The 13,419-nt window shown below is 46.8% G+C and overlaps 1 protein-coding gene across 1 annotated transcript in view; it reads right to left on the bottom strand.

The window, feature by feature from the left end:
- KIAA1217 (KIAA1217 ortholog) overlaps positions 1-12,728 on the bottom strand; it is a 538,230-nt gene extending 525,502 nt beyond the window's left edge. The window contains exon 1 of the mRNA XM_084859061.1: positions 12,317-12,728. Coding sequence (XP_084715187.1) covers positions 12,317-12,392 — 76 coding nt within the window. The 5' untranslated portion in view covers positions 12,393-12,728. The remainder of the gene's footprint in view (positions 1-12,316) is intronic.
- Positions 12,729-13,419: the final 691 nt, after the last annotated feature.

The raw sequence follows: 13,419 nt of genomic DNA, 5'->3' as shown, positions 1-13,419 counted from the left end.
ACTACAATAGTGTTTTATCTAGACATTCTGTACCATCCAGTATTTCCCAAAGCAATTAATAAATGCCTAAGTATTAATAAGATCCATTTTTACCATCCCTCATGTTAGTCCTAAATTATGCATCAGTCCTGCCACTTGTACAGTGCAACTCCAATTAAATTTGTTTGCACTGGTCCAATTCACATCAATGCAGAGTTACTGGTATTTCCAGAACTGGCTATCAACTAAAGATACCTGGTGTGGGTTATTTTCCCTGTACAAGAACCATGCTTCTCCTCATAAGCCTGGGAGCTTCAGAGAACTGCTCAAGCACATTGAGGAAGCATTAAAATAAAGAATGTTTCAGCTGTATTAAAAGGAGAGAGGGAAGTATATTTAGATACAAAGAGAGGAGGCTCATTAGAATATTATTCAAAGCTTTTAATACAATTTTAACTCCAGACCCCCTTCCATTTGCTGGAGATAATTATCTCTCCCCTCATCGGTCCTAATGATACCAGATCTCCAGGGCTGATGCAGACATACTGCTGCTCCCCCCACCGCCTTTAACTGCAGTTAAAGAATCAGGAGATAGGGAGCAAGCATCAACAAACTACTGCCACAGGATTTTGCTCCCCCCCCCCCACCTTCAACGTTGCTAAGGAAAACATCAGCACCAACCTCAAAGCTAACCAATTCCCCATTTAAACAGGATCTGAAACCCACTTTGAGCCCCATTTCAGATCCTGGTTAAACAGGAATCCTGGTTATAGCCTCTAAGGGCACAATTCTACACATGTTTAGACAGAAAAAAGTCCTACAACTCCCAGTATGTCCAGCCACCCATGTTAGCTGGGGCATGCTGGGAGTTATAGGACGTTTTCTGTTTAAACATGCATAGGATTGCTCCCTAAGCTAGTGAAGACCACCACATTTAACTATGTGAAAGTACTAGTGCTTCCCTTTGTCTCTCCTGAAATGTCTGGAAATGTAGTTGCATTGGGTCCCCTGCCTTACTTATAATACAGAGAGAGAACTCTCTCGTGTATTCTCTTCACACCATTAATAGTTTCATAAATCTCATGTGTTCCACTATTAAATGATATTTTTGATGTTAAATGAATATGCCTCACTGCACCACGGAGAAGGTGCTCCACCCCCTTGACATTTTAGTCGCCCTTTTCTGTTCCTTCTACAGATACACAATCTCCTTTATGAAATGGGCAATCAAATCCACACACTGTATTCTAGCTGCAAAGCATCCGCGATCTAGAATGGCACTATAATAACTGAGCCAGTTGGTTCCATCCCTTCCCAAGTAACTCCCAACTACTTATTCCTCTCCTGCAACACCCCAAGTTTTCCATGAACTTCTCTCCAGATACGAAGATAATCACAGCCATGTGAAAGCTGACATGCGTATATGCAGAGTTCAGAACGTTTGTCCAATGGGCTTCATGACAACATTAAGGAGCAATTTGTTTCCTAATGCCTCTTGCATTTCTTTCAGATAATTCCATTTAAGGAGGCATAAGTGGGGCCCGCAACAAAAAGCTGCAGTGTAGAGACTCCTTTTCTTCAGGGTTCCGGCCAGCCACGTCCTCTTCCACGATATTCCATTCCATCCTAGAAATGAGAAGGCTTGCAGGGGAAAAACAGGAACATTCAGGGAAAAAAAACATTCCTCACCCACTCATTTTCCAAATATCCCTGAGGGGTGGGGGACTGGATGGAAAATGTTTTTTTCTAAGTTTTCTGGGTTTTACCCTATTTTTGCAGGGGGGCTCACCAGGCCTTTACATCTCTATTCCACCACCACCCTTTTCTGCTTTTCTGTAGTTCTGTAAACCTTGAGCTTTTCCCAAGCTTCCTTATATCTCTCTCTTGTGCATGGATAATGTCATTTTGTCTACATAAATATCAGCACTCAATGAGGATGAGTTAACTTTTAGTATATAGGATTGCGCTCAGGAAACTGAGAATGGGGTAGAAAGGCCTGGCATCCTCATTCTATTAATAAGTTAAAAAGCATCTTATTTGTCTCCAGTATAGCTATTTCACAGCATTAGTGAAGGAAGTATAACAGTTCTATTTCAAAATCTTAATGGGCATTTACAATATAAAAATATCCCCCCACCTAGCACATGGATTCAACACAATGCATATGGAATGAGTTGTTTTCAGACTCTGTATCAGACTTCTACAGTCTTCCATAGTACCTCCATAAATGAACTCTTAAAACACTGTAAACATTACCCTGTAAGTCCAGGAAATAATTAAATCAATTTTTCATATTTAACAATACACAATGTCCACAACTTTACCTTCTATTTAATCAACCCACTTTTCTCTCTCCCTCCAATCTTCTATTGCCACATCCTGAATAACGCCATTCTTGTTATGTTCTTCTAAGACACTTAAACCTCTGGAACATGCTGTGTAGAGACAAAGCCACCCCGCCCCAGCATCTGAGCAAAGGCCACAACTGTTAGAGACAGAACATGCACTGGCTCCATTAACCTGGAAATGCACAGCGGTGAAGGATAGACAAGGAAGCTCCAAACACATGGCGCCAACCAAGCCCAGGAGGAAGAAGTGAACTGGAAGGGGCAGAGGTCTGCTCATCAGGAAACAGTTTCCAGAAGGAAGGGAGCCAAGTGCCTGGATAGTCCTGGAGAGTTTGAAATATCCATAGGAAAAGGAAGCAGAAGAGAACTATTGATGTAATGCTTAGAGTATTGGACTTGGACCAAGGAAAGCTGGGTTCAAATTGTTGTTCATCAACAAAGCTTGCTGGATGACTATGAGCCAATCACACTCTCTAAGGCTAACCTTCTTTGCAGGTTATTCTGACAATAAAAGGGATAAGCTCTCATCACCCCCCAGCCCTTGGGCCTTCCAGTGCACAGTAGAAGACTATGATGAGGACAAGACAGACTACTTCATGTGGGGTAGGAGAGTCAGTGCCTTGTTCAGGGCCCTCCTGGCCAGAGGACACAACCCTGCCCCTGGCTCAGAAAATGAGTCTCCAGCAGAACCTCTATCTCTCCAGCTTCACAGAAGCTTCAGGCTCCAAAATCAGGTGAGGACCTTTTAACAACTGAGTCAGCTCCTCCAGGAGAAATGGAGCTGACCACACTACAGGTCTTGTTAACCTACATAAAGCTTCAGTTGGCTTTGGCTCCTTGCTGAGACAACATCTTATTGTTACGGTAGGAGGGAGTTCCTGTCAGTAGTACCCACTTGGAGCTATCCAAGCTCTTATTCTCGTCTTGCCTTATTCTGACTGCCATCAGACACTACCAGCTTCCCTTGCAGGCCACAAGGAACCGCATAACAGGATATGACTATGTATGCCACTCTGAGCTCCTTGAAGGGAAGGCGAGATAAAAATGTAATAAATAAAATGTGCTATTGAAATCCATGCAACAGACTGGCTAGCTTAAACGGGTTCTCTTCCTTTTAGGCTGGCTCTTTCCTTACCTACTTCCTAGTGATCAGTCAAACTCAATATACTTGATTCTACTTTCTCATACCCATATTGGCTCCATTAGTCCTCCACTCTCTTCCCCTTCACAAAGTACACAGCCCACATTTACCAGGAACATAATTTACCATTATGCTTAAGCCATCGTATTACTGTTAATACTGTTACTCCATTGCTTCACACAATATTGTAATATTGAACTGTCCCTTCTTGCAGCCAGAGGTGACCTTAGAACTCAGCGTATGACAAGTGTGCTGGCTGACAGTCAAGAGGGAGCTTGCAAAGTCCCTACATCATCACAAACAGCCGTCGCAGTTTCTCCCAACCCCTCACAATGCCACATTTGACACTGTCATCGTTCCCTGATGCTTAGTCCTGAAGATGCAGCCACATTCCTGACAAAAACAAGTTTTAATCTAAATGACAAACAATAAAGAGATATGAGTTTTCAGCAGAGAAATATGCAGCGAGATCACATGCACTCCTCAGTCACAAATAGCTCCTATCAGAGAAAACATAAAGAGAAATATCCATAAAACACAAAGCGTATATGGCAAATCTTTAGAAACGTATGATAACAGCCAAGTAGTTGATTTTATAATCCCTATTTTCTTCAGATACTTGCATTCCATTTCAACAGTCGCCTGTTCAAAAAGCAGTCAATTCAAAGTAAAGCAAGCTAGAAGAATAATTTAGAACACGTCTGCAATGGCAAGACCAGGAAGTTTCTTTTAGGCACCATAATATTAAAACATACCACAATAGTCTCTTCCTGCACAGAGATCTCCTTCTAAACATTCTCCTTCTAAACATTAAAAAACAAAGAAAAAACACAAAACATTGTACAGCAACACTATGGCCTCTTCTTTTTTGTTCTGGTTGTAGTTCAAGTTTTAGGAGTTCAGATTTCAGAGAATGCCTCATCAGTACCAACTTGATTTTTTGCTTTAAACAAAGCATCAAGATGAGCTCATCTTGAGCATGTAATTGTGCAATGGTAAAGTTGCATAGCCTGTTGCATGGGCAATGAGTTAGCAATGGACCAGAGGTGAATTTTAAATGAAAGCTTCATTCCTCACACTTCAGAGCAGCAGCCACAGCTCTGTGGTAGAGCATCTGCTTTGCAGGCAGAATGTCCCATGTTCAAGTCCTCGAATCTCGAGGTAGAACTAGGAAAGAATCCTGCCTGAAACCCTGGAGAGCTGCTGCATGTCAGTGTCGAACATACTGGTCTAGATGGACCATTAGTCTGACTCAGTATAAGGCAGCTTCCTACGTTCCCATGTCTGCTTCACTAGATACGGTTTGGAGAGGTGGTCAAGATAGCATGCATTAATCCACCGGGGTTGTCTATTAGAGCATTAATCCACCGGGGTTGTCTATTAGAGCATTAATCCACCGGGGTTGTCTATTACAGCATTAATCCACCGGGGTTGTCTATTAGAGCATGAGGTAGTAAAATGGGAACTGAAGGAAGGGAAGGGAAAAGGGTATTTCTAAGATGTTGTTACAGAGAATTCTCATATTAGGGGTTATATTGTACAAAATGCATACAAATTTGTAAGTTTGACCTTTTGTGACACCCAGATCCTCGTGTTCTTTCTCCCCTCACTCCCTGCTGTGTGCAGTAATGCAGTAGATGTTAAGCTTTATTTCATCCCACCTAATATACTGAAGTAGGGCTTGCCAATGTGTCAATTTTACAGTCAAGTTCCTGTAAGAGAGAACTTAGTCTTAAGTTAAAGAGAGTAGTCTCAAGTATTCAGCCTTCAGTCAAAGTCAGCTGATAAGGCTCCCTGAAGTCCACACCGCCAGGAGAATAGGAAGAGAGACTGCAGATCTCAGACTCAACTACTGCAGCCAGAAAGGGATCCTGTGCAGCACATAAGAGTACCTACTTGCTTATTTTAGCAGTCAGGGCAAGTTTAGACATTAGAAACTCTTTCTTTCTTTCCGTCCTTCCCTGTGTGTCCCCCACCTCAGCTCCTCTCTCTCTCCCCCCGAACCCCTTCCCCATGCAAGTGAACGGAGCACTTTCTCAATTCATTTGCATGGGGTGAGAAAAAAGGCCCTCTGTTGTACATCAGCTGGAGGGGGGCAGAAGCCCAACCCCCTTCAAAGACCCTATTGCCTGAAGGGTCCTTGGTGGGGGAGTGGACTTCCCCCTCTTCCAGACAATTTTTGGCATAGAGGGGTTTTTTCCCTCCCTATGTAAGTTAATAGGGAAATCACTCCATTGACTTACATTGGGTGAGGGAAAGCCCCATTATGGAAAATCACCTGGAGGAGATCCCCTGTTGCCAAGAGCCCTTGATGGAGGGCGCACTTTGCCCCACCTCCAGCCAGTTTTCAGCAAGAAGAACCCCCACCCCAACCCTATAAAAGTGAAGGGTGGGACTGGCCATCGTTTGCAGAGGGAGGAAATAGCTTGGTGGGCATCTCGTCCTGGTCTTGGACACACTTTAGGGAGAGGCACAGAGTTTCATGCTGGGAAAGGCAACATGAATGCAACAATTTTAATTGTACAGGTTTTAACATTGTAAAGCCGCCTTGAGTCCCAATATTGGGGAAAAGGTGGGATATAAATATAACAACAACAACAACCCCACAACCTACACCCCATACAGACTAAATCACACACTCTTTCCCATTTCCTTGGGCATGCCACTTTCTTCCTCAGCTTCTTTGTTCTGCAACACCTTATAGCTGCTGGGGCTGCCTTTGAAGACTGTTGGGAAACTGTGTTAGTTCAAAATACAACTGTCAGATGGGACTGGGCAAATGAAACATATCAATCCAGTTTTAGAACAGCTAGCTCTTGGTCCCTTTACAGGAAAAATTCAAAGGGATAGAATTACCCTTTAAAGCCCTCTATGGCCTAGGAACAACTTCCCCCACAAAAGCCAGCCAGGGGCCCTTCTCCAGGGTTCCCAGTCAACAGAGGTTAATTCATCTCATTTCTGTATCGCCCAATAGCCAAAGCTCTCTGGGTGGTTCACAGCATGATAGAACAGAATATAAAACCTTACACACAGAAAAATGTAAAACAGGTTGAAACAGTTAAAAACAATTAACAATAAAACTACCAGGATCCAATAAATAAACTAACATCAAAAAGCCCCACTATATGCCGTCAAATGCCTGGGAGTAGAGAAAAGTCTTAACATGGTGCTGGAAAGATAACAAAGTTGGCACCAGGTGGACCTCACTGGGGAGAGGATGCCACAATCTGAGGAGCCACCACCAAGAAGGCCCTCTCCAATGCTGCCATCCTCCAAACCTTCCTTGGAGGAGGCATGCGGAAGAGGGCCTCAGATGCTGACTGCAGTGTACAGATAGGCTCATACCAAGAGAGGCACTCTGTCAGGACTTACGTAAAGCAGGTGATGGCTGGAAATAGAGCCTGCTCTGTGCTTTTTAACTTGCTCTGTAACTAACACCAGTGAGGGTCGCTTCAAATAAAGGGCCTTTGAAAAGGTCTTTCAAACAAAACAATTTTCAAGGTTTCTCTTTTCCCGCCCCCTTTAAAAAAATATACAGGTGGCAGTGGAGGCTGGTGGCTCTGCTGTCAGTGGGGTGGTGAATCTGCTCTGGGTTTCAGACAGAACTCAAAAGGAGCTATCCAAGGTGTTCTGCACCTTGGATAGCTCCTTTAGAGCTCTGACTATAACCCGGAGCAGATTCACCGCCCCACTGACATCGGAGCCACCAGCCTCTACTGAGAAGTGGAATATTGTGAATTTTACACATTCCCATTGAAACATTCCTATTGCTCTATGGAAAGCCCAAATTCCAGAAGCCCCTCCCTAGATAGCTCTGCCCAGCAACTTCTTTGCTATCATCCAGTTGTTGCACAAAGCCCACCCTGTCCTTGCTCTCATCTTTAAGAGGTTTTAAACTGAGACCCCTTTTAATTCTCTTGCATGCCAATTTATCAGGGTTTATTTGAAGGCTCCATTGTTTCATTGGTTGCTCTTATTCTGTGTAGGGATGTCAGAGAATTTCGCCACAAATCTCGGGGAGGCCGAATGCCAGCGCATTCGGCCCCTCGAAATCAGTGGCGGAACGGTCTGCCACCCCCCCCCGCCACCCCCACCCCCCCGGGATGGGACTTACCTTGGGCGGATTTTCCTGGTGGCGGCAGCTCCGGCAGCAGTTCGGCAGCAGCCGGTCTTCTGACCGGCCGCCGCCACCACCATTTCCAGTTAAAAAAAACAAAAAAACATGATAGGCTACGTAAAGATTTACGTAGCCTATCACAGCTAGATTTTTAAAAAACACCGTGATAGGCTACATAAATGTTTACGTCGCCTATCACGGCTGATTTAAAAGAAAAAAAAATGCATGTATGCAAATGCGTTCCTTATTTTGGCACGTCTTAGTCTACGTAAACATTTACGTAGACTAAGATGGCGAAAATAAGGGGAATGCAAATAGCGTAGACGCTACGCTATTTGCGTTCCTTATTTTGGCACTTCTTAGTCTACGTAAACATTTACGTAGACTAAGACAGCGAAAATAAGGGGAACGCAAATAGCGTAGGCAAATAGCGTATGTCTGCAGTGTGGGTATGCTTGGTGAGAGCTGTTTGGCAGCGGAACAGACTGCTGGGAGGTGGCAGGCTCTTCTCCACAGGAAGTATTTAAGCAGAGGCTGAACAACCATCCATCAGAGATGCTGTAGCTGCACCTGGCACTGAGCAGGGAATTGAGCTAGCTTCCCCAACTTGGTGCCCTGTAGATATTTTGGACTACAACTCCCAGCTTTCCTGACCATTGGCCATACTGAATAGGGCTGATGGGAGTTGACGGCCAACACAATCTAGAGGGCACTATGTTAGAAAGGCTGGACTACATGATGTCCAAGCTCCCTTCCAACTCTGATTCTAAGTCCTATTGAGTTTAATGAGGCTTTCTCCCAATTAAGTGAATATAGGATTACAGCTATTCTATGGGCTTCTTCAAATGGAGCTTTTATCCTGCTATTGAGATTGCTCACTCATGGAAGTTTGCGGGCCCTTTAGATGACATTGTTAACCTCCAAGGTGTCTCCTGCGCTGAATGACCTTTATTCCATTGTTAAAAAGATTGGAGACAATGAGCTATTAAATTACCCCACTTGAGTTTCCTCTGTGAAAAAGGAAAAGCCGCAATAAGAGAAGCTAGACCAATGGAACTTATGGAAGACTCAGATAAGGAGGAAGGGGGGGAGGGAACCGCCGGTAAAGGGAGTCCATTGTGATCCTGCATTCAAAATGGACGCAGAAAGCCCTGTTTTAAATGCAGGATTTTAGGCTGGTGTAGAGATGCTCTAAATGTAAGTGGATGCCCATCTTCAAAATTCAGGGTAAAAGAAAAGGCCTAAAGGAAGGAAGGAAATTAGTTGTATCCATCATGTGAAAGAGAATACGCCCTCCCTGCCGGTGTAAATTGCCAACATCTGCTTAGCACTTTTACCCCTTCCCTTCCAGCACAAACTCTTGGTTTTATCTGTGCTGCTTTCATCCGCTGTCTTTTGATTTCATTGTCATTTTGTTATATATTTCACTTTGTATTTTATTTGAAAGCCATCCTGAAAATATTTTTTTAATAGTAGCATATCACGTAAATTCTCTAAATAATAAATAAATAAATAAATTTAAAAGTCCATTACTGTTGTCAGCTGCACAATGGCTTTTGCCATGCGGAGGGTGCCCTGGAAAGCTTACTGGGAGTACAATTTGGGGGTTTCATTTTCCTCTTCAGAAAAAAAAAAAATGCAATTGCAAATACTTATGTAAACCGCATAGGGGTAAGACAGGATACACATCAAAATAAGAAAAAATAAGTGCACATGCACAGTGAAAAATCAGAGCCTGCTTCTGCTACTAAAAGAAGAAATCGTTTTTTCAGTATCCACTTAGCACAGCTTTCCCCAACCTGGTACCCTTTAAATATATTGGACAACAACTCCCATAATCCCCAATCAGCATGCTGGCTGGGGCTGATGGGAGTTGTGATCCATCACATCTGGAGGGGCCGGATTGAGGAAGGCTTACTTAACACAAATCTGCATCACAGACATGAACTTATTGAACAGGCATTCCTTTTCCCAGGGAAGCCACAGAACCTCAGCTCTGTGTGGCGAGTCCCTGGCCCGCAGAATTCTCAGCTCCTTCAACCAGCTACAATTCCCAGCATTATTGAGGAGAAGTCATTACACAGCTACCGCGGTGTAAAAAACCATACACATTTGTGTATGATAGTGGCTAAGAGACTACAAACCAAACCAGAAGTCCCTCGTTCGAACGTCATCTCTACCGGGTGCATAATAATACGGACAGACCTTACAGGATTGTTGTGTGGATACCAGCGAGATCCAATAGTTTGGATTCTAAGATCGGCTAAGCAAGTTGACAGAAGGAAAGTTCTCTCTCATTTCCTTCTCCCTGCAGTCACCTCCCCCCCCCAAAGCCCCTCTGACGTGTGGGGGGCCCTCCTGAACAATCTGGGATGGGGAGGAGGAATGGGCGACATTCCTTAACTTATCTTAGGATCCAAGCCTGATTTTGGCCAGTTCCCTGTTCCCCGCACTGCTCAGGAGCCCCATCTCACCCCACAACTCTGTGGAGAGGCTGGGGGGGGGGGTGCAGTGTTGAAATGGTCACGTGAAAACCTTCCTTCTATGACCTTCCTTAAGCCACCTAGGGATCCAAGCCAATGTATTTGGACCAGTCTGGACACTAGAAAGCACTATGCAAGTGTGCAGGAAGTACATCGCCTCCCAGCTTTATCCAAGAAAGTGCCGGTCTGTGTTTTGCTGGCACCTCTGACCCTGAAGGGGAGCCAGCAGCAGCAAAAGCTCTTCATGTACTGTATAATAAAAAAAGGTAATTTTGCACAATAAAGTATTTATGATTATAGAGCCTTCCAAGTGTGATGTATAGACACAAAATACCTCTTGCAGGTAGTGACAACTTATTAAAGGCTTTTAAAAGGTCTAAAATTATAGGCAAGAAGTCTTTGGGGCATAAGAAAGCAACCCAATTAAAAGGGAACAGTATTATTTCACTATCCCTAGCATACCTTTTCACCCCATTTCCAGGAAAAAGCCTGAACCGATCCTGTGCCCAGCAATTAGCCTGCTCAAGTTAATTAAAATAGTGTTGATCTCAAGGGTATGTAGATTACCTCTTCATCCCCAAAGGCTGCCTACAACCAAAGGTTGTGCTTCTCATCACTCAGGCAACTGCTCCCCTGCATCAGGCAAGGAACAAGTCCAGAAGATTGCCTGCCAAACTGCTGCTCTAGCAGTCCTTCTGCAGAGCTCAGCATAGATATCCGTGGGGCAAGAAAGCAGCAGCATTTTACTCATGTGCACCAACTATTGAGCACAAGCGAAGTTTGACCAGCAGAAAGAAGTTTGGCTAACTTAACAGCAATCCGCAGTTCAAGGGCAACACTGGCCGTACCCAAGTGAGGAATAAGCAATAAAGCAAAGGGTCTGGTCCCAGGAATATAGAAAGAAATCCAGAATCCAAGGTTGCCTGAACCCTGCCCAAAGGAGAACACTGCAGTCCAGGACCAAGGATGCCTGTTCTAAGGATCTACTGGCTCAGAAGAAAGCTCCAAGGTCACCAGCTCCCAAATTGGTCTCTTTGCAGATGATAGATGGGTGCAGGGGTGAGGGGGAAAGATCAGGAGAACAGGGATTAGCTGAGGGGGAGAAAACTGCCTGTGCTCCTGGGAGAGGTCAGCTAAGTCAGCATCATGTTAGGCTACATAGTCGCCACATTAGGAATGGGCAGCGATGAAATGAGGGATGCAAAAAACAAACCAACCAAGGTCTGTGTTCTGGTTACCTCCTGGGTGGGATGATCGATACACACACACCATTCTCCAAGTTTTAGAATCCTGCCCTTTCAACAGACTTGTAAAGTTTGCCACGCCAATAAAGTGACTTTGAACAGCACGGAACCAGTCCCCTACCCCAATATGTGTGTATGGGGGTGGCTTGTTCACACATGCATGTAACCAAGAAGAGTGCTCCCACAATCCAATGACCTCCCTCTTTGTAGTTGATGGGAGGAGAGGGAAAGAAGTGGTGCAGAAGAAGGAAGCCACCACTACCCCTTGATGCCCCAGCTGTGTGGGTATCACTAATTCAACTATACAACACAATCTCATGCATGTTCATGGAGAAGTCGGTCCCTCCGTGTTCAATGGGATTTACTCCCGTGTAAGTGTGCATAAGACTACAGCCTCAGTCTCCTGAACCCAACTTGGAAGGACCCCTCCTCGCACCACCCCAACTGCCCCCAAAAGCCCTTCCACACCCACTGGAGACAGAGGGCATGTTCTACATCCACAGTAATCAGTCTCCCCTACAGCTCTGGAACATCAAAACCCAAACGGCATCGCATTATGAATATGCACAAGAGAAGTCCTCTGTCTCTCTTTTCCCCCTGCAGAATAAGGGAAAATAAAACCTGCATGCGTACCTCACCCCGGCCATTCACAGCCCGGGCTGTAACGTGCGTGGGCTAAGCTAGAATGGCTACTTACGCAGCTGGTAGCCAGGAGGACCCCATACCAGCGGGGGCGCGTTGGAACTTAGGGAATCAATCTCTAAGGCGCGGGACATGGGAAATAGCAAAGACGAGAGGGGTGCCTCTGAGCATGTGGAGAGTGCCTTTCCCGTCCCGCTGAGTCAGCATAGCCCTGGAGACCCGAGGCAGATCAGACCCACCTGGCCCGAGTTCCGGCATCTCTCCTTGCGAATTAGACCGCCTGGTTCCCCATCCCAGTATTTTATTCCCATCCCCACGCCGCTTTCCTCCGGCTCCGAGGCTGAACTTTCGGGGCGACTTACTTGCGCGCTGGAGGCTGCCCGTCCTTCCCGCTCCGTCGAGGTCTCTGGCCAGCGGGGAGCCCCGCGCCGCAGACATGCCCGGCCGGGCGGATGCCTCCCCGCGGGGCGGGCGCCTTCTCGCAGCCGGGACGGCGCAGACGCGTCCTGCCGCGGCGGCAGTTGCGCGTCCTGCCTCGCAGCCTCGGGTGGAGCCGGAGGGCGAGTCGCTGCGGGCTCAGCGCCCTTCGCTCGCCCCAGCGCCGGCAGCCGCTACCCGGGCTGCTCCTGCAACCGGCGGCGGCGGCGGCGGCGGCGGCGTCCTTCCCTCCCCGCCAACGACTTTCAATTCACCTGCAGGCAGCCGCGCGGGCTGGAGCGGCGGCGCAGAGCTCCGCTGATAGGCAGCGGCTCAGCCCCTCGCCGCGGCTTGGCCGGACGGCAGGGGCGGGGCCACGCGCGGGCAGCCCCGCCGGCTGCGCCTCCGCCCCTCCTTCGCAGCGCGCCCGCCCGCCCGCCTCTGCTCTGCTCTGCTCTGCTCTGCTGTGCTGTGCTCTGCTCTGCTCTCCTCGGGATTGCAGGCATTGCGTCACCTTCGTCCCCAGCCCGCCCCCACCCTGGCGAAGGCGGCCCAATCCCGAGGCGAGCGGGGGGAGTCTGGAGTGAGTCCCTCGGGCCTCAGGGGCGCCGGGTGGGGGGGGGTGTTGCGAGGGAGAACCCCCCCCCCCGACGTGGTTGCGGGGGTCTCTTATGTTCCGACAGAGGGAGTTGGTCGCAATGGCTGGGAAAATAAGAAGCTAGGTCAGAACGAGGGTGGCCACTTGCGCTTCCCTTTTTATTGGCCAAGGGTGTTATCAAAAAAAGGGACACACATTTGCATAGTATTTGCATATGCAGATTGTGTGTGTGGCTGCAACTTCAGAAAGAATGACCATTACTTAAATAGAATTGCGAGACATTTCGCCAAAGTGGAGAAGAATGACTGGGTGAGTCGTGTGCCTTGCTCCGTCTGCTGTCCAGGCGCTGCTGATGGGCAACATCAAGCCCCCGCTCTTCCTTCTGACAGTTCTTTAAACTGGACCTGGACTGGGCAGCCCATCAAGTAGAGGACACCTTCAAACAGAGGA

The sequence above is a fragment of the Heloderma suspectum genome, chromosome 5, assembly GCF_057233095.1.
Source record: "Heloderma suspectum isolate Gila_16-S chromosome 5, 16-S_ref, whole genome shotgun sequence".
Lineage (NCBI taxonomy): Eukaryota > Metazoa > Chordata > Lepidosauria > Squamata > Helodermatidae > Heloderma > Heloderma suspectum.
Note: the sequence above shows the minus strand (reverse complement) of the source record. Positions and strands in the feature narration are given on the sequence as shown.